Below are 21,355 nucleotides of genomic sequence, written 5' to 3' on the forward strand. Positions count from 1 at the left end.
GCACGTGTGTGCATGCCTGTGAACTCATTTGTATGTGGGTGTGTGTGCGTGCACGCGTGTGGATGCCTGTGTGTGGTGTGTTTGGGTGATTGTGTGTATGGGGTGTGGGTGTGTGCCCATGTGTGTGTCTGTGAGCGCGTGTGCCTGTGCACTGAGGGCGGGAGAGGCAGCTTCAGCTCAGCCAGTGGCGGAGCAGTTAGTACAGAACTAATAGTGAGAAAGGAAGCGGGGGAGAGACTAGGAAGAGACGCAACCAACCTTATTAACGAAAGCTCAGTTTTGTCCCTGCGGACCCAGCCAGCAGAAGGGACTGGAGAGCTTGGCTCTCTGCCAGGGAGGTCGGGCTCCCTGCAGGCAGTTGCAGGCACCCTTGATCATGCCCTTCTCCCAGGGAGCCCTGAGCTTGGCAATCGGGAAGTTTTCAAAGCCGCAGAAGCTGCAGCCCCGGAGAAGACCAGCAAAGACAGTGGAGTGTGTATGTGACCTTCAGTTTTCTATTTTCTTGTTGGGTGGGTTAATGGATTTTTAGTACAAAGAAAGCTAAAACTCAGCTGACCTGAAAGACTGGAATTTCAGCTCTGTTTCCCTCCCTGGGCTGTTTTTCCTCCCCCTTCCTCTCAAAGCCCTTTAAACCAGAGATTACCGGGTCAGTAACTCTTATCCTGCCTGCCTGCGCCAATGGTTTCTAGCTCTTTGGCTTGGCAAGGAAAACCACTACCTGTAAGTATCTGCTTTATGTATTTCCTCTCATCTTGACTGTGAATGTTCTGCTAGAATGCCCCAGAGGTTATCTGTGTGGTAGCTTCACTCGAGTCTGCTTGCAAAAGTTTAATTCTCATGTAAACTCCCAAGGTGGCAAATTGCGGTGTTAAAAAGCCATATGCCCCAAGTGGGAGGCTCTTTATTATGTAACACAAATGTATAACTCTCTTCTGAATCCATCCCCAGCAGCACTCACCAGTGAAATAAACATTTTTACATTCTGTAATTGTCCCCCCTCAAATCAGAATATTTCTTTTCAGCTAAATGAAATGGCAAAAAGAAAAGATGCCAAAATTAACAAAATAGATAATATTCTCATGGTATAAAGATATAGAAATTTGGAGGAGGTGATTTTTGGATACCTTTGCTTTAGTTTAGTTATATTTGGATACATATTTTTTAAAGCATGGTTTCTGTTTTTATGGGGATGAGAGCCGGTGGTGGAGAGGTAACGAAATCGTATTGTTCTGAAGTTTCTGACTGATTTTTAAGCTGTTTCTTCTCATTCCTCGGATTTGGTCCAGAGACTTTGGTGCTGTAGTAAATAGTTGTCAGTTTCTTTTAGTTGTCATCTGGATCCCCAAAATAATTTTCAAGGCATTTAATTTTTGTTTCTGTTTTTGTATTTTTTTTTTTTTTTTAATTATTGTGCGCAGTCTTGTTGTGTGGTGTGAATTATAAAGCTTCAGAAGAACATTTCCGCGGGCTGGATGGAGTTTATGGCCTGGGAATCTTGCTGGAGAGATTAACCTTTTCAGGACTGTTTCAAAGACCAGAGCTAGAGATCCAAATGCTTTTCAGGTTTCTGCTCTGCAAAACTGATACCACCATACCCTGCTCCGGTTAAAGCTTGAAGATTTGCTTCTTAGTCCCCTGCCTTCGTTTGATACAAGTGCCTTCAGCATAACACTAAGAAAATGTTAACTACTTTTCCTCTTTCTCTCCATCAGAGATCCTCATAACCCAGTGTACCTAAGAACCACTTGGGTGCTTGGTGTAAGGCAGGTGCTTAGGCCACACCCCGAGAAGAGTTTAGACTTGGGGTGGAGCCAAGAATTTACCCAGGTGATTCTGATGCAGGCGCGATCACACTTGGATGAGCAGTGCTCTACATCGTCCTTGGCAATTAAATTCTTGTTACGTCCTTGGTTAATGTTAAACCTCATACCTAAATAATAAACTTGAGTTTGAGCTGATGTTGAACTTAAGTTATGTGAAGCATGGTTTGGCACGCTTGGCCAGCAAACCAGAACTTTTAACCAGCTCTCCCACCAAACTCATCTTTTTTTTTTTTCCTTTGCTCCCCCTTTCCATCCTACCTCTCCATTCCCATGAGTGAGAAAGGGAGTCAGGGAAAGGTACCCCAATTCCATGTGGCTATGTGGTCTGACCTACTCCGCATGGATAAGCTATGTTTGTCTTGGAAACTTTAAACCCAAGGATATTCTTAATTCTTTATCAACTCGCAGGGGATACTGTGCTCCTGGGGCTGAGTTGGGCTGAACTGAGCTGGATTATTTCTGGGGACTGTTCAGGAGCAGTTTAATTCCTAGAAATTTGTTTTGATTGGACCAACCCACAAGGATCGGGAGAAATAGGAAATGATACCTCCATCATGTTGAGGTCCTCATTTGACAGCATATCAAAGTAGGAACTCAGCTTCCATCCCCATCCCCAATGACATTGAATGGCTTGTATATTTATAGTAAAAAGAAAATAGGATGTGGTCATCAGCGCCCCTTCCTTTTTTTCCCTCTCCTCATTCCAAATATTTGTAGGTGCCTGATACATGGCAGGCTCTGTGCTAGTGCCAAGGACTTAGAAAGATCAGTGTGTATAATATGGATAGACTCTTTGTCTTCCTGGTGTTTCACATCTTAGGTGTTGTCAACCAATCTTGGATGAATCACCTATTCTTGCTAACCTTCTCTTCCTCTGTTAATATAACAAAAGGGTTGAATTCAGTGAGTTTTGATATCTTTCTATCTCTGACATTCTGACACTGATGGATATAGCTCAGTTTCACTGTTTGCTTTGACAGCAGGCCCAAAGATTTGGCTTACAGCTTTTCTTAAAATTTTTTTAAAATACGCTTTAAGTTGTTTTTCTCTCACAAAGAACCAAGACCACTGATCTAGTGAGTTAGACAAATGCCACCTTTCAGAGCACACAGTCATTCCACACAATGGGATCCTGTAACTCTCTCGGAAGGCTGTTTCCCTGGGCCAGGTTACGTGGGGTGGCAGCCTCTTATCTTGTCTGAATCTGGTGTTGCTCCCCCTTTGGAGAGCTGGGTGGTCTGAACAGGGCTTGCTGGCTTCCATACTTGCACAGCTTGCTCCCTGACCCTTCCATTCAAGTGATTTAATAGCTTTTGTGCAACTAGGTGAGAGGCTCAAACAGAGACCTTTGAGGGGCTGGAGAAAAAAAAAAACAACAACTCCCTAATGAAATCTTGCCTTTTGTCTGTACTAGAGTTTCTCTTACTGCAGTGACTGGGGCAACATTTCAAAGGGTTCTAAAACTTGGCCATCAAGATAAGAATATCAAAATATAGCTGTGATCTATGTGTTTTTCTGACAAACATAGCCTCCAGCTGTCTGAAGATACTGTGTTTGGATGGGAAAGTGCTCACTGGAGGACAGAGTACAGGGATCTTGCAAAGTTAGGATATTTTTGACAAAACGTTCTTGGCTTCTCATTGGTAAGCTTAATGGAGATGGCAAAATAGACTTTGGTTTCCCTTTTACCCCTCCCTATTTCCGGAGTTGCTGATACGGTGTCAAAATACTCCTTTGGTGCATCATCAAAGGCTGCTAAGATTGTTTGTCACTCTTCACTCTCAACTTTATCCTTGAAACCTTCCTATCTGGCTTCCTTAGAGACGGGGGCAGGTAACACTCCAGGACTCACTAAGCTCCAAGTCCTTCCATTGGCGCAGTCTACTTCCCTGGGATCCCATCTCTGCATCCTATCAAGTGTTATCAGCTGCTCAGTCCTTATAGATGCTCCCTGAATCCTTCTCTTACAATAAATAAACCAGGGCTTTGCCTCATGAGGTCACACTCAATGCCATGGTATTTTCATTCCAAAGTCTACATTTCTTGTTAGCACAAAAATTCTTAATAAATTATTGATAATTATTGATATAATTCTTATAAATTATTGATATAAGCCAAAATCATTAAGTAGTTAGGATAATTTCAGAAAGGATCAGAATTCCCAGATGAGGATTCATCCAAATGTTTAAAAGTTGTTGTTTCCTATCAAATCCTGTTCATTGCCTAGATTTCCTTTTTTTTTTTTGCCTGTGAAAGTGATTCTTCTCGTAAAAACAACACAGCAAAAACAGAAGAGCAGTGCTTTAGTTCTGTTCTATATAAATCTTCTCTTCTGTTATAACATGGTAGGATGAAATAGTTTGTCAAATAGGCATTAGTGATTGTTTTGAAACCAAAAGGTAGTGTTGATAGGAGAGCCCTACCAAATATGGAATCAGAGGGTGGTGTAGTAGGAAAAAAGAATGGCCTTTGAATAAATTTCAACTGGATTCCAACCCTAGACTGTGATGTTCTTTGGTTCTGTGATGTTGGCCAAATTACTTACTAGTTTCCTTGGGAGTAAAACAAATACATTTATACTTACCTCACCAGGTGTTTGGAAGGGCTAAAAGACATTTGGAAAGCACCCAGTATGATGCATGACATATGATAAGTTCTCAATAAATATTTCTTCTTTAGGAGAGGACTAACAGGTGTGAAGGCTGGAAAGAATCAAACATGTGGCGAGCCCGGCAATTTATAGGTGAAAAGAAAAGGGAAATGGGAAATAGAGCTTTCTTCCAGACCTCATGGGCTGGGCAGGATAGGTCTCCATCCACCACTTCCTCGGCCTATAACTCTGGGCAGCAGCCTCGTTCTCCTTGATTCCTTCTTCCAGATTAAGAAGAAGCATGAAACAAATCCATGAGCTCACACACTACCAAAGGGATTCGTTAAGGAGAAAACAAAGGCAATGTGAATATCATTCTGTCCTTTTCTTCCTGACCCTTCAGAACTGGAGACTTGTATAGACATTTCACATAAATATCTGAGGAGAAGAATCATTTTGTTTCTCTTGGGATTTTTCTCCCCTGTAGCAAGCGGCCTAACCTCAGGGGAAAGTATTTGTTTGAGATTTTGAAACTCTGCAATTGCCCCATGGTCAGCCTACGAGCTATCACCAAGTGGAAAGAAACAGCCATTCAAGCATGTGGCGTGAGCGCTTGCTCTCCTTCTCTGTCTCTGTCTCTCTCTGTCTCTCACTCTTCTATCAGTTTTTCTTTTAAGTCCAAAGTTTGCATTGGGGTAAGTCAGTCTCTCAACTGATATGTATTGATCTTCTCTGTGCCAAACCCTGTGACCAGGACTGGAGATGTTTGAGTGAGCAGAACAATCATGGTTGTCATCTTCAAGAAGCTTACAGACTAAGGTTAAAGGCAGACATGTATAAATGACTGCAAATAAACATTTAAATGCCTGTAGGTGTGCAACATGTGGTAAGGGGTATTGCAGGATTCTACGCAAGCAGTTAAAACTGGTCTGGGAGGTTGAGACCTGAAGGATGGGTAGAATTTAGCCAAATGGAGTGGTAGGTGGGAAAGGGGAAAAGGGCATTCATGGCAGATGGTACAACATGGATGAAACATGTAAAGGCCTAGAATGGGCGGTGCCACGAGTTTAAGGAAGGAACGAAGACCTGAGTGACTAGCTTGTCCGTGGCAAGGAGGAGAGTCGTGTGAGAAGAGGCTGGAGAGGTGGCAGGGGACAAGCACACAGGGAAATCCAGTCTCACAGTTAAAAGGGACCCCAGAAAGCACCTAATCCACACTCCCTCCCTGAGACAAAGACCCCTTCCTGTGTCTATACCGCAGCCCTCGCCATTACTGGACAGCTCTGAAGGAAAGTTCTTTCTGAGGGGATGCTGAGATTCACCCATCCTCCCTGTTTCTGCACACGGGAACCACAGGATAAAGTCACTCCTCCTGCAGGTGTTTGAAGACAATTTTTGTTTTTCATAAATTACTGCCCAAGTAAATCTTCTCTTTCCCATACATTTGCAATTGATTTTTTGGAATGTAAATTTATATGTTTGTGCTTGTTGAAAGTGAATTTGCTGGCTTCAGCCCATCATTCCAACCTCCATTATCCAGGACGTCGATCTTGATTATGCCCTCAGTGGTAACAGTTAACCTTCCTGGATTTTTGCTGTCTGTGAATTAGATAAGCTTGTTTCTATATCTTTGTTTAGGAATTTGGAAAATTGTTTAACCAGAAGGAGCCAAAAATGGAGCTATGGGCACCACTCAAGATGTTACTCACAGAAATGTCCAGGTATAAATGAGAAGAGCTCAAAGATGTTAATGTGTGTTGATAGTCTTGTTTTGACAAGAATGCTAAAAGCACAGTTCAACCATCATTGCTGATTTCATTTATTGATACATGTGTTGAATGCGTATCACATGCAACAGATAGGTCTGTCCTCCTGCCTTCAAAACACATAGTCACACCATCATGTAGGATATGATAAATGCCCCATGATGGGTTTAAGTAAAATGTGACTTTTCTGCAATAGCAGAAACCAAATGGAATGATCAGGTCTTAGGGCATCTTGGAGGAGGCATTTCACAAGGCATTGATATGTGAGAAAGATTTTAATAAGGATGGAAGCAAAGACATTCCAGGCAGGGGGCAGACATGAGCAGGGGCTTACAGGTGTGAAGTGTCAAGCAGGTCACCGTGAATGTGTAACTGAGGTTACGGGAGAGGGAGGGCTGTGGTTGGGGCTACATAAGCCTAGAGGTGATGGCCAAAGACCATGGGAGTGGATATGTAGTGAGAAGCCAGTTGACGTCAGATTTTTTAAAAATATGGTATTTTCAATGATACAATGTGACCAAGAGAGGAGAAAACAGGGTGGAAAGAAAAGGAAGAGGAGATAAAAGAGAAAGAGGCATTGGTGAGGTAGAAGGAGAAGTGGGGAGTATACTGAGTCCATAAACTAGGAGAGAAGAAATTGTGCAGAAAGTGTGGGTGTAGCGCATTGTTGGGCGCTATAGAGATCAGAGAGGATTGTTGGAGAAAAGTTCAATTTGCTGTAACAATTAGGAGGTCACTGGCAGCCTTTGAGACAGCTATTTCAGTGGACTGGTGGCAATCAAAATCAAGGGTCCTTTTAGGAAATACAAGGCTGGTGAAGGAGTGGGTAGAGAGAGCGTTTTAAGGAGATAGGATAGTTGGTCAAGACGAGGTATATAATGGGAAAGGGGAAAAGAAAATATTTGATGAGGATTAGTAGTTAATAGTCACAATAACAATGTGCTTAGATGTGCCCACCCTAATGACCTCATTTTAATTTTAATTTTCCTCCTTACAGACTCTATCTCTAAATATAGTCACATTCTGAGGTACTGGGGGTTAGGAATTCAATATATGAATTTTGGGGGAACAAAATTCAGCCTATAACACCATACCAGCACATCAAGGCCTCCTCCTGGCGTTAGTTAGCTGATCTTCCAAATTCTCTAGACATTACTGCAGCAAAAGAAAATAGAATAAAACTTGTAGCCACATAAACCCACATTTAAAAATCAGTTTAGTTTCTGCTTTATAGATGTGAAAAAAAAAATCAGTTTATAGTGCACTCTGGATTTAGAGCTTGGCTTCAGGATGAGGTGACAGAGAAACTTCCTCAAGCAGGACTACCTTTGAACTTTCTGGGTTCTTTATTTAAAAAAATGGTTTTCTATAAGTTTGCAAACTTTGGGCTTAAAGGTTTCTTTCTGCAGGAATTCTTAGAGCCTTTAGTAAGCTCATATTACATTGTAAATGTTTAAAAGATTTTGGCATTCTGTGCTTCACATATATTTGGATATAGAAGACTTATGTGGAAAACTTTTTAATGTCTCCAACATGTGCATTTTGAAAAACACAGTTTGCAAAATGTGGCCTTTATCAGCCAGATAGACATTGAAGTGTTGAAAAATCTAGGAAATGAGACCTTCTAATGAGTTTGTGTGGTAGTCAAAGATTCATCTTTGCAATCTTGCCCTTGATGGTACAGCCTGAGGGACACTTTCTCTCCACAGAGTGAAAATTAAGGTGTAAACTAGTACCATCTTTCCAAGTAGCATGCATATCAAGAGCCTCAAAATAAGTTTTATACCCTTTGATCTTATGATTCCACTTCCAAAAGACTATCAAAAGGAAATAATGAGAAAAATAAGCTAATTTAATGAAGGATTTTTCATCACAATCTATTGACATAGTAACTAGTTCAGCACAACAATGGAATGAGTCTAGAAATCCATGTAGAGCATGTAGTGCACAGATGAAAAGTAAGATCACAAGGAATGTTTAATAATACGGAAAATGGTTAGAATAGAATGTTATGTAACTGGAAAAGAATGGTACACTACTCTTTTTGTAGTGTGGTTCTAATTAAGTTTAAAAACTGTAGATACATATACATACTTATGAAAACCGAAGGGCATTTTCTTTGGGTGTCGGGAAAGTGTTATTTTTTCCTTTTCTTTATGTTTTTATATTTTTATCCTTTAGTTAATGAGCATGCATTTCTTTTATACACATAAAAGGAAGTTATTTTCAGAAAAAACAGGTAAATAGATGAAGGATATGGACTAGTTGATTTCTGAGTTTTCTCGTAAACCACACATCTGTGATTTAGATTACATTTTAGAAAAAGTTGCAGAGTGAAGGAAGCAGAATGTTATAAACAAAATCAACATGTATTTTATTAATTTAATAGACTGGAATTTTGAAGTGGCCTGTTTGCCTTGAGGCCTTTAAACAGTGCTTGTAGTGTAAGGAGTTGGAACACTCAGATGCTGGTAGGCAAGGTATCTGCATTAATTATATGTTCTTAAAGTAACAGCTACTTCCTTGAGAGAACATTGCCTCCACTGAAATATTTTTTTTTAATAATTTATTTTATTTATGTATTTTTGGCTGCATTGGGTCTTTGTTGCTGTGTGCAGGTTTTCTGTAGTTGCGGCGAGCGGGGACTACTCTTGCTGCGGTGTGTGAGCTTCTCATTGTGGCTTCTCTTGCTGTGGAGCATGGGCTCTAGGCACGTGGGCTTCAGTAGTTGTGGCACGTGGGTTCAGTAGTTGTGGCTTGTGGGCTCTAGAGAGTAGGCTCAGTATTTGTGGCTCACGGGCTTTGTTGCTCCACAGCATGTGGGATCTTCCCAGACCAGGGATCGAACCCATGTCCCCTGCATTGGCAGGTGGATTCTTAACCACTGAGCCACTAGGGAAGACCGCCTCCAATGAAATTTTAACTCCTGCAACAGCCATCAGTTGCTGTCTGGGACCATAAAGGAAGTTGTTAAGGGTTTGCATACTGTAGGAAAAAGACTCCAGGGATAGTGAATGAATTGCAAAGAGTATATGATTTTGTTGTAATGCAAAGTGGTATAATATAGCAGTTAAGTGCACAGGTCCTGGGGTCGGCAAATATGGGTTATAAGACTCTGGAGTCAAGCTGATGACTTGAGGCAAGTAACATAAACCTCTTTGTACCTCATTTTCCAAATCTGTAAAATCACTGTCTAATTCCTAAAACCATTATAGGAATTAAACAAGATAATGTATGTAAAGTCCTTTGAACAACACCTAATCCATAGTAAGCACTTAATAAATGTTCGTTTTTTATTATGATTATGATGTCACTTCCTTAAGTCACTGTTTATAAAATCAGAATAATAATAGAAACGGCTTTATAGGTTTGTTGTGAGAAATAAATGAAAACAAATATATAAAGAATATAGTCCAGTACCTGTATACAGTAAGTAAAAAGTACTAGTAGACAAAAAATGAGAAAAGGAAGATACAGTCAGCCTTCCATATCTGTGCATTCTACATCCGTGGATTCAGCCAACTATGGATTGAAAATATTTGAAAAAAAAATTCCAGAAAGTTCCAAAAAGCAAAACTTGAATTTGCCTGGCAACTATTTACACAGAATTTACATTGTATTTACAACTAGTTACATAGCATTTACATTGTATTAGGTATTATAAGTAATCTCGAGATGATTTAAAGTGTGTGGGAAGATGTTCATAGGTTATACGTAAACACTTCGCCACTTTATATAAAGGACTTGAGCATCATCGTGGCGTTTGGTATCTGTGGAGGGTTGGGGGGTTACTGGAACCAACCCCTGTGGATACTGAGGAACAACTGTACTATAAATTGTTAAGGAAAATCAATCTTAGAAGTCGCAAGCTATTTTTTTCTTCTCCACGATTCTATTCTCCCTACCAGAGAGAATTCACTCCGGAAATCCTGCGTTGGGTAAGATCGCCACGGATTCTCCACCCCTGTGGGGGGGCATTGAACAATTAAAGCTCCATAAGAGGTGATGAGCTTCTTGAAAGAGAAGAACCTGCTTTGTATTTGCCCTCTCCCAGGGCTGCTTTTGCAGTGAGACTGTCGGCACAGAGGAGGACAGAGCCCTTCCCCAGGGTGCCAGAGACCTGCTTCTCCCAGGCTCTGCTGCCTCCGGCTGTGACCTTGGGCCAGCCTTAGACTGACTCCTTGTTGCTTATAACAAGGTGCAATTAGACTTCTCTGTCTCTCTCAGGGAAGGAAAGTCAGAGGAGGCAGTGGATCTGAAGTCCTTGGTAAAATCTAAGTCTTAATTTCCTCAACTACTACACAAAGAAGAGAACCACTTTCTCTGAGTTTAGACAGTTAGTTGTTCCCTTGGGGGACAGTTCTCCTGATTTCCAGTTCATTGCTCTTGGGTGAATCAATTTATGTCACATATGATTCAGAATCATTTCAGTTATTCTATGGATAATTATATTCAGTTATGAGTTTATGCTTGAAACTTTTACATTTGATTCATATGAATTATTTTGGAAATCAATTTGAGTGAAAATCATGATGATTTAAAAAATTCATTATAAGTAATCCCATGGTGGCTTCTATGTTTCTTCTGACTGGTATTTTAAAGATTTTAATGTAGAATACAAGTCAGAAAATCTTCACTGGCTTTCTTACCAGTCTAGTCAAGGATATCAAAATCTCTCTATGTTTGCGTGGGTGGGAATGGGTTGATCCTGAGTTGGCTATTTTTTTACTCAAAATGCCACTTCTCTATTAGTTTATTTTCTTTCTTAAAGACTATAGGGTACTTGTAGGATCTGAAGCTGTGAGTCATGAGGTAATAGCTTCAAGCACAGGGAAGATAACATGTTCCGTTGTTTACGTCATCTTTAGTTGATTGGTAATAACTACCTGGAGTGCTGAGAAGAGTATCAGACCAGTAGGAGTTCTGCAAATAGCAAAGCAAGCCAGCAAAAGGCTATGATAGATTATTGATATCTTTTGTTTTTTTAAATTAATTAATTAATTTATTTTTGGCTGCATTGGGTCTTTGTTGCTATGCGTGGGCTTTCTCTAGTTGCGAGCGGGGCTCTACTCTTGCTGCGGTGCGCGGGCTTCTCATTGCGGTGGCTTCTCTTGTTGCAGAGCACGGGCTTTAGGTGTGCGAGCTTCAGTAGTTGTGGCTCGCGGGCTCTAGGCACGTGGGCTTCAGTAGTTGTGGTGCAAAGGCTTAGTTGCTCCGCGGCATGTGGGGTCTTCCCGGACCAGGGCTTGAACCTGTGTCTCCTGCATTGGCGGGTGGATTCTTAACCACTGCGCCACCAGGGAAGTCTGATTATTGATATCTTGATAACTGTGCTGGGCGCAGGATGGGGAAGGTGCTTCTCTTGTGTCATGTAGCTTCCATTTTAAAATTCCACAGAGGAACAATAGTAAATATGATTCTCTTCAGGGCACATCATTAACATTGACCATCAAGAAGTTCCATTGCAGAAAGAGCCTGGGAGGACAGCTGGGGTCCTGCTTTTCCTGTTGTGCACAGATTACCTAAGATAAATGACAGGAGTACCATGTTTATATCAGCATGAAGAATACATCCTCCTGTGGTTAAACTGAACGTGTAATTATGAAATAAAAACCAGCTCAGCTCTACCAGATGAAATGTTACTGAATCATTTTCTTCTGTTCAGGAATTTACTAAGAAAGAAAGAAATTTACTAAGAAAGAAAACTTTTTGAAGTTTTATAAGGAAGAACTCAGAGCAGGATGGTTTTCCACTTTCCAAAACATCTTTTCACATTTTTGTTGGCTTGTAGAGATGTCCTTTGAATACATGATTTCCACATGAAGAAAAAAGGCAAGGGTGGGAAATGGCCTGTAAGAGCATAACTGATTTGCAGGATGACGCGAGGATTGTGAAATGCTGAGAAGCAGCTGAATCACACAAGCAAGCAGACAGGATATGTTTCTATTGCAGCATCAAATTAAGTCCCATGTGGCTAAAAGGCAGTTGGTTTACAAGCTCCCTTGTAGAATCTGGCCACCTTTCTACTTCCCCTTCCAAAGCTCTCCCTGATTCTGCTGACGCTCTGGCTGCCCACATCAGTGATGAGAGCAAGCTACAGACAGCTGGATTCCGAGGATCTGACTTGGCCCTATGTTGGGATTAAGCAAACAGAGTTCTCAAGATGTGTTAGGTTTCCCACTAGGGTGTTGTCAAGTAAATGTTGGCTGCCTCTGGACATTGTAATTTTGTACCAGAAACAAGACAATTCTGTCATCTTCTTTAGTGGAGATAAAAAATCCATCATCATCTGAAATCTTGTTTGACTTAGAATCCTGATTTCCATTGCTATTGTTCTGTGTGGGTTTTGTATTTTTGTTTTGCCTTTTCCCTCTCTGTTCATCCAAATCCTTTTCTCTTTCTCCTCCACTGCCACCTTCTTCAAATGAAAAATCAGAGTAATATTTTCCATGGAAATATTCCATACTTGGCATTTCCTAACCCCAAGAGAAAAATGCAAGCACAAAATTAGAATGTAAATAAAACACAAATAAAGCATACACTTTCTGATCTTTATGGCACCTAATTTGGTAGCCCAGTTGATGGAAGGCTGAGTTTTGTTTGATTTTGAGCTTAGAAATTGTTACTCTTGCACTCTTTACCTCCCAGCAGTGTTGCTTCAGGTTGTTTCTGAAATATTAGCATTCAGTTTCTTACTTCGACCTCCTGTTTTAAGACTGTGAGGAAGAAAAAGAGAAATTTTGAATGTCATTAAAACACACTTTATTTGACTTTTACTGAACCTAATTCTGCCCCCTTCATCCAGGACCAGGTCCTGCCATTCTGTTTTTCTCTAGACAGGCTTTACTCCCTTATTCCTTTGACATATTTTGTAATAATAACATTACATTTATACGGGGCTTTGTAATTAAGAAAATATTTCCACATGGACTGTTTCATCTGGCCTCACAGGGGAACTGGAACAGGCAAGACGGATGGCCCCATTTTTGAAAGAGGAAACAGATGTTCAGAAAAACCAGGGTTAGAATCCAGATCTTCAGATTCAGGTCTTCCCTTCCCATATCACTGTGGCACGGGGAGCCACAGAAATAGATTTCCTTTTCTTTCTCTCTTGTCTCTTCCTGGTAGATGAACATTAGAATCTTGGTCTTTGACCTTATCTGCTCATTAAGGACTTACTATGCTATAATTAGAGAATGAGCTATTTCCCCATATGCTGTAGGAAAGAAGTTAAAATATTTACCTGATTTGTGACTAAACAAAATTAACAGAAAATCTTGAAGAATAAGGTGGTTATTAACAGTGTAAAGTTACGCTGGTTTATTATGCCCATTGGAAGGTCTTGCATTTTCATGATTTTAATGATTTCTGCACATGGATACTGAAATATTTGTCAGAAAGTGTAGACAAAAATGCCGTCTTTCCTGTTTAGCAGTAGGTTAAACAGGAAAGAAGTTTACATTCTCTGCCATGTAAAATTCTGGCAGAGTGGGCTGGTGTGGTGACTTCACTCTGCAAATGTCTCAAACACGCGGGCTCCTTCTGGCTCACAGCTCTGCTAGCCTGAGTTGTGGCTCTCTTTTTTATGTTCAGGCAGCCTCCTCAATCTGGGTAACAAGAGGGAAAGAAGCATAAAGATAAATCCATGAAAAAAAAGGAAGAACGAGGTCGCTAGGGAGCGAAGGTAGACAAAAAACAGGTCCCAGGACTGGACCCTAGGCTCCCCAACATGAAAAAGTCAGGGATTCTAGGAAGAAGCAGCAAAGGAGAAGAAGGGAGATGAGAAGAATGCCTGAGAGTATAGAGTCCTTGCAGCCTTTATGGGTTAATTTAATTCATTTAAAATCTCAGAAAGCCAAGTTTTTTCTCTTATCTCTCAGTTTTGGGTGATGCCTACTCGCCCTGTTGCTTCTCTTCTTTGTGAAAGCACTGCTTTTTTGAATGATCTTAGATGCCAAAGGTGAATGGAAACCAGTTGTGAAAGTTCAACAAGCAGGTTTGCATTCTTGCCCAAACAAACCAACCTAATTCAGCCTGAGTGTGGGCAACATGGTCAGTGGGAGGACGGGACAGTTTTATTTGGGGACCGACACCATAAAAAACAGGCTGCTCTGTGAAGTGTGCACCCGCCCGCCCCCAGGTGTTAGGTGACATGTCGCGCACTGTCTCAAATGTGAAAGGTTTCAAACAGGGACAAGAGAATGAGCCTTCCCTTAATATATTAGAGGTGGGCAATAGTGGCATTTTTGTCTACACCTTCTGACAAACATTTCAGGATCCATGTGCAGAAATCATTAAAATCATGAAAATGCAAGACCTTCCAATGGGCATAATAAACCACCATTATGGTTTATCATGGATAACTAATCGTGGATATGATTGGTTCACCTAATCGTATCTTGGGATTAAAGATATATTTCAATACCTTGCAATTTGGATAAAATCATTTCTGTTCTTACAGGACACAGGGAAATAATCATGAAATTCTAAGTGGTTAAAATAGAAAAAAAGACTGCACTTGTGCAAATTCTATACCTTCTATGTAATTAGCATTGTAGATGATGTATAAATGCATGCACATCTGCCGTGTCATTAGCTGTGTATGTTGAAGCTACGTTACTGGATTCCTAGTCCTTGTTACACCTAAACAAAACCCCAAATGTTCACTTAGAAAAAATATCTTTTCTCCAATTTCCACTCAAGCGTTTCTTAGGTGTCTTCATTGCCCAGCAAAGTCAAAATTGTGCCCATGTGACAAATTATTAAGCCTTTTTTTTTTTTTAAGTGGGTAGTACTGATTTAGAACTAATCATGTTTTCAAACAGTGGGCAAGTAATTCTATCAGCTCTCTTGCTTGTACAAATGAGGTTGCAGTCCTCATTTATCAAGTGAGAAAACAAAAGCAAAGAGTTCAGCAACTTCCTCTGAACGCAGAGGAGCAAACGCTGCCCTTGGCCGTGAGGCGGGCTGCCTCCTGTCGGACCACACAACTGACATCCCGGTTGGGAACCCCGTTGAGTCCGGAAGCAGGAGTTACCGCCGGGGAATGAAATGGCTGCATTGCCTTTCAGATGCCCCTGGAGGTCAAGTTAGTTTATTTGTTTTTAATTTAGCTGAAATTACAGGCTGGTTGAAAGATTCCTTTGTCGGTGGGGGTCTTTTGAATAAGCCACATAAACCTTTTGGTTTCTCTCTCACTTTCCTCCAACTCCTCGTCCCATTTGCAGGATTAAAAAAGCACTTGGGACGCACATTAATCTTGCCGGGCGTTGTCAGGAGTGATCAGCGAGTTTTATTAGAAGCTCTGGGACTGCCTGAAAGACCTCCTTGTCTGAGTTTGAAATGAAAGGGACGTGTTAAGATCTTGGGGCACATTGTCGGGACCCATTGCCCTGCCCCTTGGACTATGAGCTGACACCCCCGGAGAAAGCACAGCAGCCCTCCTTTGTGGAAGGGATTGCACTGGTGGATGGAAACGAGTTGGCCCCTGTCGGCATGAGCTGTCTAAGCTGGCGTGGGCTCAGTGCCCTGCTGCTGCTGCTGAGGCTGCTCCCAGGCTGGGCCAGCCCCTCCTTCATCCGTGTTAACCGAGGGGTCAGGGTGATGAAGGGCAGCTCCGCCTTCCTGTCTCAGGATGACCTGAAGTTCGCCATCCCCAAAGAGAAAGATGCCTGCAAAGTGGAAGTTGTGATGAATGAGCCAATAACCCAGAGGGTTGGGAAACTCACTCCACAGGTAGGTCATATCCGAGATATACTATTTACTAGTGTGTATGAATGAGAGTGTGTGAGAATGTTAGGGAGGGGGCGGGGGGAGAGAGAGAGAGAGAGAGAGAGAGAGAGAGAGAGAGATAAAGCTCTTCCGTCAAGCTACCGGAGGTGAGTGTTGTAAGATGTTCAAATTTGAAACGGTGGAGTTGCAGTTAGCGGGCATAGTACTGCACTGTTTTTCCTATGCAAGGTGAAACCTGTTAAAAAAATTTTTTTTGAGGTATAATGACATATAACATTAGTTTCAGGTGTACAGGGTAATGATTTGAGATTGGTCAAACCTGTTTTTTGAATGTTCTTGGCTGACTGTGGATTACAGCCTTGAAAACAACAAGAGTTACTCCTATTTATGTCAACCCCTTTGGAGGAAGGCCGGTTCGAACAGATATGGATGGATGCATTTTTTAAATTAGTAATGCACCAAACTGACAAGTCTTTCCAATTTATTCTCTCTTATTGACAAAAACTTGTGTAAATATTACCAGCTCTTTGACCTTATAAAACAGCTAATCATCCAGGAAAAGGCATAATAAGGGAATCACATATTTCTTATTTTAGGTACATCGCCACTCTATGAGAATCTTAGGGGAGAGAGAGAAAAAAACAGAGCTAGGGGGAGAGAGAGAGAGAAGTAAACGAGAGGGAGAGAGAATGAAAACGTGTTGGAGTGGGCAGTCTCCTGTGTGGTGTGATATGGTCAGCCTTTATGGGACTATTCCTGCCCCAAAATTATCTCACCCATGGCCAGAGTGCCTTTGGATAAGATATCAGGGTTTCAGGACATCTTTAGGACACATTTGTGACTGCAGAATAGCAAAAGTTAAACGCGAAGACATTTTTATCTATTACCATCCCTTGAACATTCCCTTGAGTAAGGGAAGAGATCTGGAAAAGAGATATGAAGACACTTCATTTTAAATATTCATTGTTCTTCAAAAATGTCTTCATAAAATTTTTCTTCCCTTTAATCACAACCATGGAGACCTTGTCATTTAAGGGTGTTCTGTGCTCAATCCTTTTGTAGGGTGGAGTTAGCCTCTAATTCGTTGGGTTTAGGAAAGTCTGTATTATCATACATTTGCTTAAAGAGCTTATCTCTATACACAATAGAAAATTGCTTCCGGTCTTATTACTTGTTCCTACTGTGGTTTAACTTTCTTCTCAAGGCAAACAGTTTTAAGAATATTCAGTGCTGGGTGTGGCTCCTGCTCCTAGCAAAATACAGCATTTCTGTTTGCTGAACTGTGAGCATTAATGTTCTTCCTCTCTATTTGGCTAAAAAAATATTCCCTCGGCTTCTTCAAAAGTGGTATTAGATGTCATAAAGATGAACTAAAGAGACTGAGATAGATGCTTGCTCAAATTGACATCTCTAGACATTTCCTTTACTTCCCTTACAGTTATTGTTTGATTCTGAAACACATCAGAATGCTGTGGCAGGCTCTCACATTGGGCGTATGGCTCATGTGACTGTGACTGAATGTCCCCCTCCAGTTTCCTGTGAGATTTTCTTTTGTCAGTCAGTGAGCTTCAGATGGGCATCTAAAAAATGTTAGGATGTGCTCATGGCCCCAGGTCACCCTGGTATTCCCATCTGTGTGGTAATTGCAACATCTCCCCACTTTCTCCCAACATAACTTGTGCTGGAAAGTGTGTTTGATTGGCACCTATAAGTTAGGGAAAAAGGAGATGCCTGGGATAGCTCATGTCTGGAGCCCCAATGCGCTAAATGTGATGAGTAGGTGACATGAATAGGCTCAGCCGCAGGCAGTGGAGCCCTAAGTACAGGCACTGGGGTCAAAAGCAAATCCTTGGAGTTTTGGGGAGCAGCAAAATAGGACCCTAATCCTAGATGTCTGGGATCCCTGATAGAGCAGAGACCCAGGGCTATATGGAAAAAGGTGGATGCCTTCTAAAGACTGACAAACTGATAATTTGGTAACCCTTCCAATCAATATATTAAAAAAATGTGTTCAACATTTATTTAGAAGTAAGGCTGAATATATTTTGTGAGGTAAGAAGAGAGGAAAAGTTCCTCCTTGTAGCACACTGGGGTAATCTATGGTCCAGCTGTATTAAGCTCTGGCCCCAAGCATGCAAAACCAAAGGCCTATTATTCACCAGATTCTCCCTCCTTAGAAAGCATTTTGGGGAGGATCTCCTGTTACTTAAACCAGCCTCTGGGGATATCCTCTCCCCATCCCAAATAGCCTATGACTTCTAAACTTTATGACTTCTAAAATGCTTCATATAGCACTTTCTATGAGAGTACTGAAAAATATCATCATTTTCCATGATATTTTAATGGTCTTCACCATGTGGCAAGCTCTGAGGCACTGGAGGGCAAAAAGGGACCCATGTGACTAGAACTAGATAAAACATTTATTTGGTCACAAGGGTCAAGTGTTGTGATAGATCTCTAAGTTGTCTCATTTCAAACTTTCTCTGATTTTCTGGCAAAAATCTATTACTAGAAAGACAATGTGGAACAGAAACAACATATCTGTCTGATTTAGGGAAGTCTGCATTGCAAGGCAAAGGGGCAGGGCTCCAACATCCCCAAAGGGTCCCCTAATGTGCTGATTAAAAGATAATGTTTAGTGTATGTCTATCCAGAGGTATATCTGACATCTCAAACAGATTTATATCATCTATAGTAAATATGTGATATATAGCTGCTAAAAGTTATTCTGTGGAAAGAAGTCCATTAAAATGTGGAGTTTCGTTGCCTTTTGGTCAAATATGAGAACTGTGTATTATCATGAAATCTGTATGTCCGTAAAACTTTGTTTCTCAAACCACCTGGTGATCTTCCTATTTTTTCATTATGATAATTTCAACAAAAACAAAATTCCTAAGTGAAAACTGCTTTTTTGCAATATGTAGCTGTACTACATCCAGGTTGATGCAGTTCTCCCCAGGGATTTATTTCTTATGGAGTTTTTGAAATTAAGCACAGTCAAGCATAGCCAAGCCAATTATGCACACACAGACACACACACACACACACACACACACACAGACACACACACACACACACACACAGCCTAAACATTACTCTTTAATAGAGCTTACTAGTAAGTTGAAAGCAGGCTTATTTGGGCCCATTCCTAGCGAGATGACTATAATAACAACACCCTGCTGTGTAATGAACCGTTTCATGTGAGTTGTACAGAAAATGTTTTGTTTAACATCTGTTCAATCAGTGTTTTCATTCCATTACTGAAGTTTGTCTTAGGACCAACAGGTTCATTTTCCTATTGGATATTTGGAAAGGGATTTCACTTGGTGCACACGAGTACCTTCTGTCTCGATAACCTTCTCGAGATAGTCAATTAGAGAAGGTCGATGGCAATATGTTTTCCTCATATTTTAGGACAAGACTTACCCACTCACAGTACTTCTCACACCTGACCCAAAGCAAGAAATTTCCTGGGTGGAAAAGCACCCCGTTTAGCACTGAGCTTGCTTTTTTGAATAGGAAGTGCAGAAGTAAGAAAATATTGCTAGTTTGAACCAGTTTGCTGTCATTAAAGTGAGTAATGAGTTAGGAATGTAACAATTTAATTATAAATTGTAATTGAAAAACAGTTGAAGTGGAAAAAAAACAAAGCTAGACAGTAATTAGAAAAGGATTTAGCTCTCCTTTGTTTTAGTTAGTAAATTTATGAAATTATGGTTGTCACCTTTTATAAAAGGAAAACATATTACGAAACATAAAACAGATGTTTCTTTTAACAAAGCAGATTGTCTCTTTATTACAGTGACTATTTGTCAATGATATGGGAAAGGTCTTTCCTTTATCTCCTTCGTTGTTGTCAATTAAAAAGAGGAACCAAAGATGTCTGTAGGAAAAGATCATTTGTATTAGTGAGAAAGTCTTCTCAGGGAGGATTATGTTGTTTGTAAATGTTCGAGGCTGTAACAAGGTACAGGCTAAATAGCATGAACTCAACAATGATGATATGTGAATACCTCGAGGGTATTTCTTAGAACTCTACCAAGTCAGATCGGGCACAATGAGGGTCATGGTGTGATTGGAAGAGAAAACTCTTCTTTTAAAAACGATGACTCTGAGAATATAACAATTAGCAATTTCCTTAGTAGTTCTGAGTGAGGGGATACAGTTAATTATAATTTTGTTTGAATAGAGAAAATTGCCTTGACATTGTTATTTGTCTCATCAGTCATTTCTGCTATTACATAACTAATAAAAGCAGTCTTCTGCAAGTAAATGAAAAACATCTGTGGGTTGTGTTTGGCTCTGATCGACCACAATAGTGTCTGTAGTAAGTAGCTTCATTTTTAAATATAAAAACACTATTTGGAAAAGAAAGCAATAAAAGGAGAATTAAAAAATACAGAGCTAATACCGCGTGTTTGTATGTGGGGTAATGCATGCCTGTTTCTACATACACAGAGGTAGACCTCTCTGACTCAGTTGCTATGGTGTTGGTAAATAACACTTTGAAAAATGGAACCATATTTAAATGTACTATACACTGGAAAAAAATAATTATTTAGAGATAATCACTGCTTAATTTATCTGCCTGATCTGCTTGGATTTTCATAATTTAGATATTCTCAAAGCAAAACACAGCTATATAAGCCGGATGGTCATAGGCATGGGGGTGGGTAGAGGTGGTGATGGTTAAAACACACACACACACACACACACACACACACATACACACACACACAATGCTAAGAGACCATAATTTCTTCAGGCAGTACTTTACTGCTGGAAAAATTGAAAAGTGTACCAGTTTTCTCACAGATATGTATCCATTTCTTCATGTGAACTAGGTCTTTGACTGTCATTTCCTTCCCAATGAAGTAAAGTATACTCACAACGGTTGCCCAATTCTTGATGAAGACACAGTGAAGCTTAGACTTTACAGGTAAGCAGCACAGGAGCATTGTTCATTCCTTAGCAGATAACCACTCTGTGTACTTCTTTTTCTTTGGATAGGTATTATCATGATGGGAGTTACTAGATTTCAAACTAGTAAATCGCAGTAGGAACTGGAGACCTGTGTGGGTGAGGCAAGAATTGTAGCAACCTTCCAGTTACTTTTATTTATATCATCTTCCTTGGGGCATTTTTGTGGCAAATTATTAGCCCTCTCCTGTTTCCCTTTAGAGTTCTTGTACAGGTATCTCTGGTCATTCAATTCCCCACTTATGATAAAAAATGGAGATTATAAACTACAAACTTTTAATGAAAATTAGGAGGAAAATATATTCCAAAAGTAAATGAAATTATTCTTTTTGATTATCAACTGCTTATTTATTAGAAGTGCAATATCTTCTATTTTTCAACATATTATATTTTAAAAAGGTTCAAAAAATCAATTACAGAGTTAGACAAAGTGACCATATGACCCAGCAGTTCTACTCCTAAAT

General features: G+C 40.5%; 1 protein-coding gene across 8 annotated transcripts in view; it reads left to right on the plus strand.

Moving 5' to 3' along the window:
• The first annotated feature begins 293 nt into the window (after positions 1 to 293).
• FREM1 (FRAS1 related extracellular matrix 1) overlaps positions 294 to 21,355 on the plus strand; it is a 201,237-nt gene continuing 180,175 nt past the window's right edge. For 3 of the 8 annotated variants that reach the window (XM_082401541.1, XM_082401540.1, XM_082401544.1), the window contains exons 1-3: positions 303 to 475; positions 15,407 to 15,914; positions 20,756 to 20,850. In XM_082401541.1, coding sequence (XP_082257667.1) covers positions 15,675 to 15,914; positions 20,756 to 20,850 — 335 coding nt within the window. In that variant the 5' untranslated portion in view covers positions 303 to 475; positions 15,407 to 15,674. The other 5 variants (XM_082401545.1, XM_082401546.1, XM_082401547.1 and 2 more) reach the window with 4 other exon arrangements.

This window comes from Balaenoptera borealis, assembly GCF_965194805.1.
Source record: "Balaenoptera borealis genome assembly, chromosome: 8".
Classification (NCBI taxonomy): domain Eukaryota; kingdom Metazoa; phylum Chordata; class Mammalia; order Artiodactyla; family Balaenopteridae; genus Balaenoptera; species Balaenoptera borealis.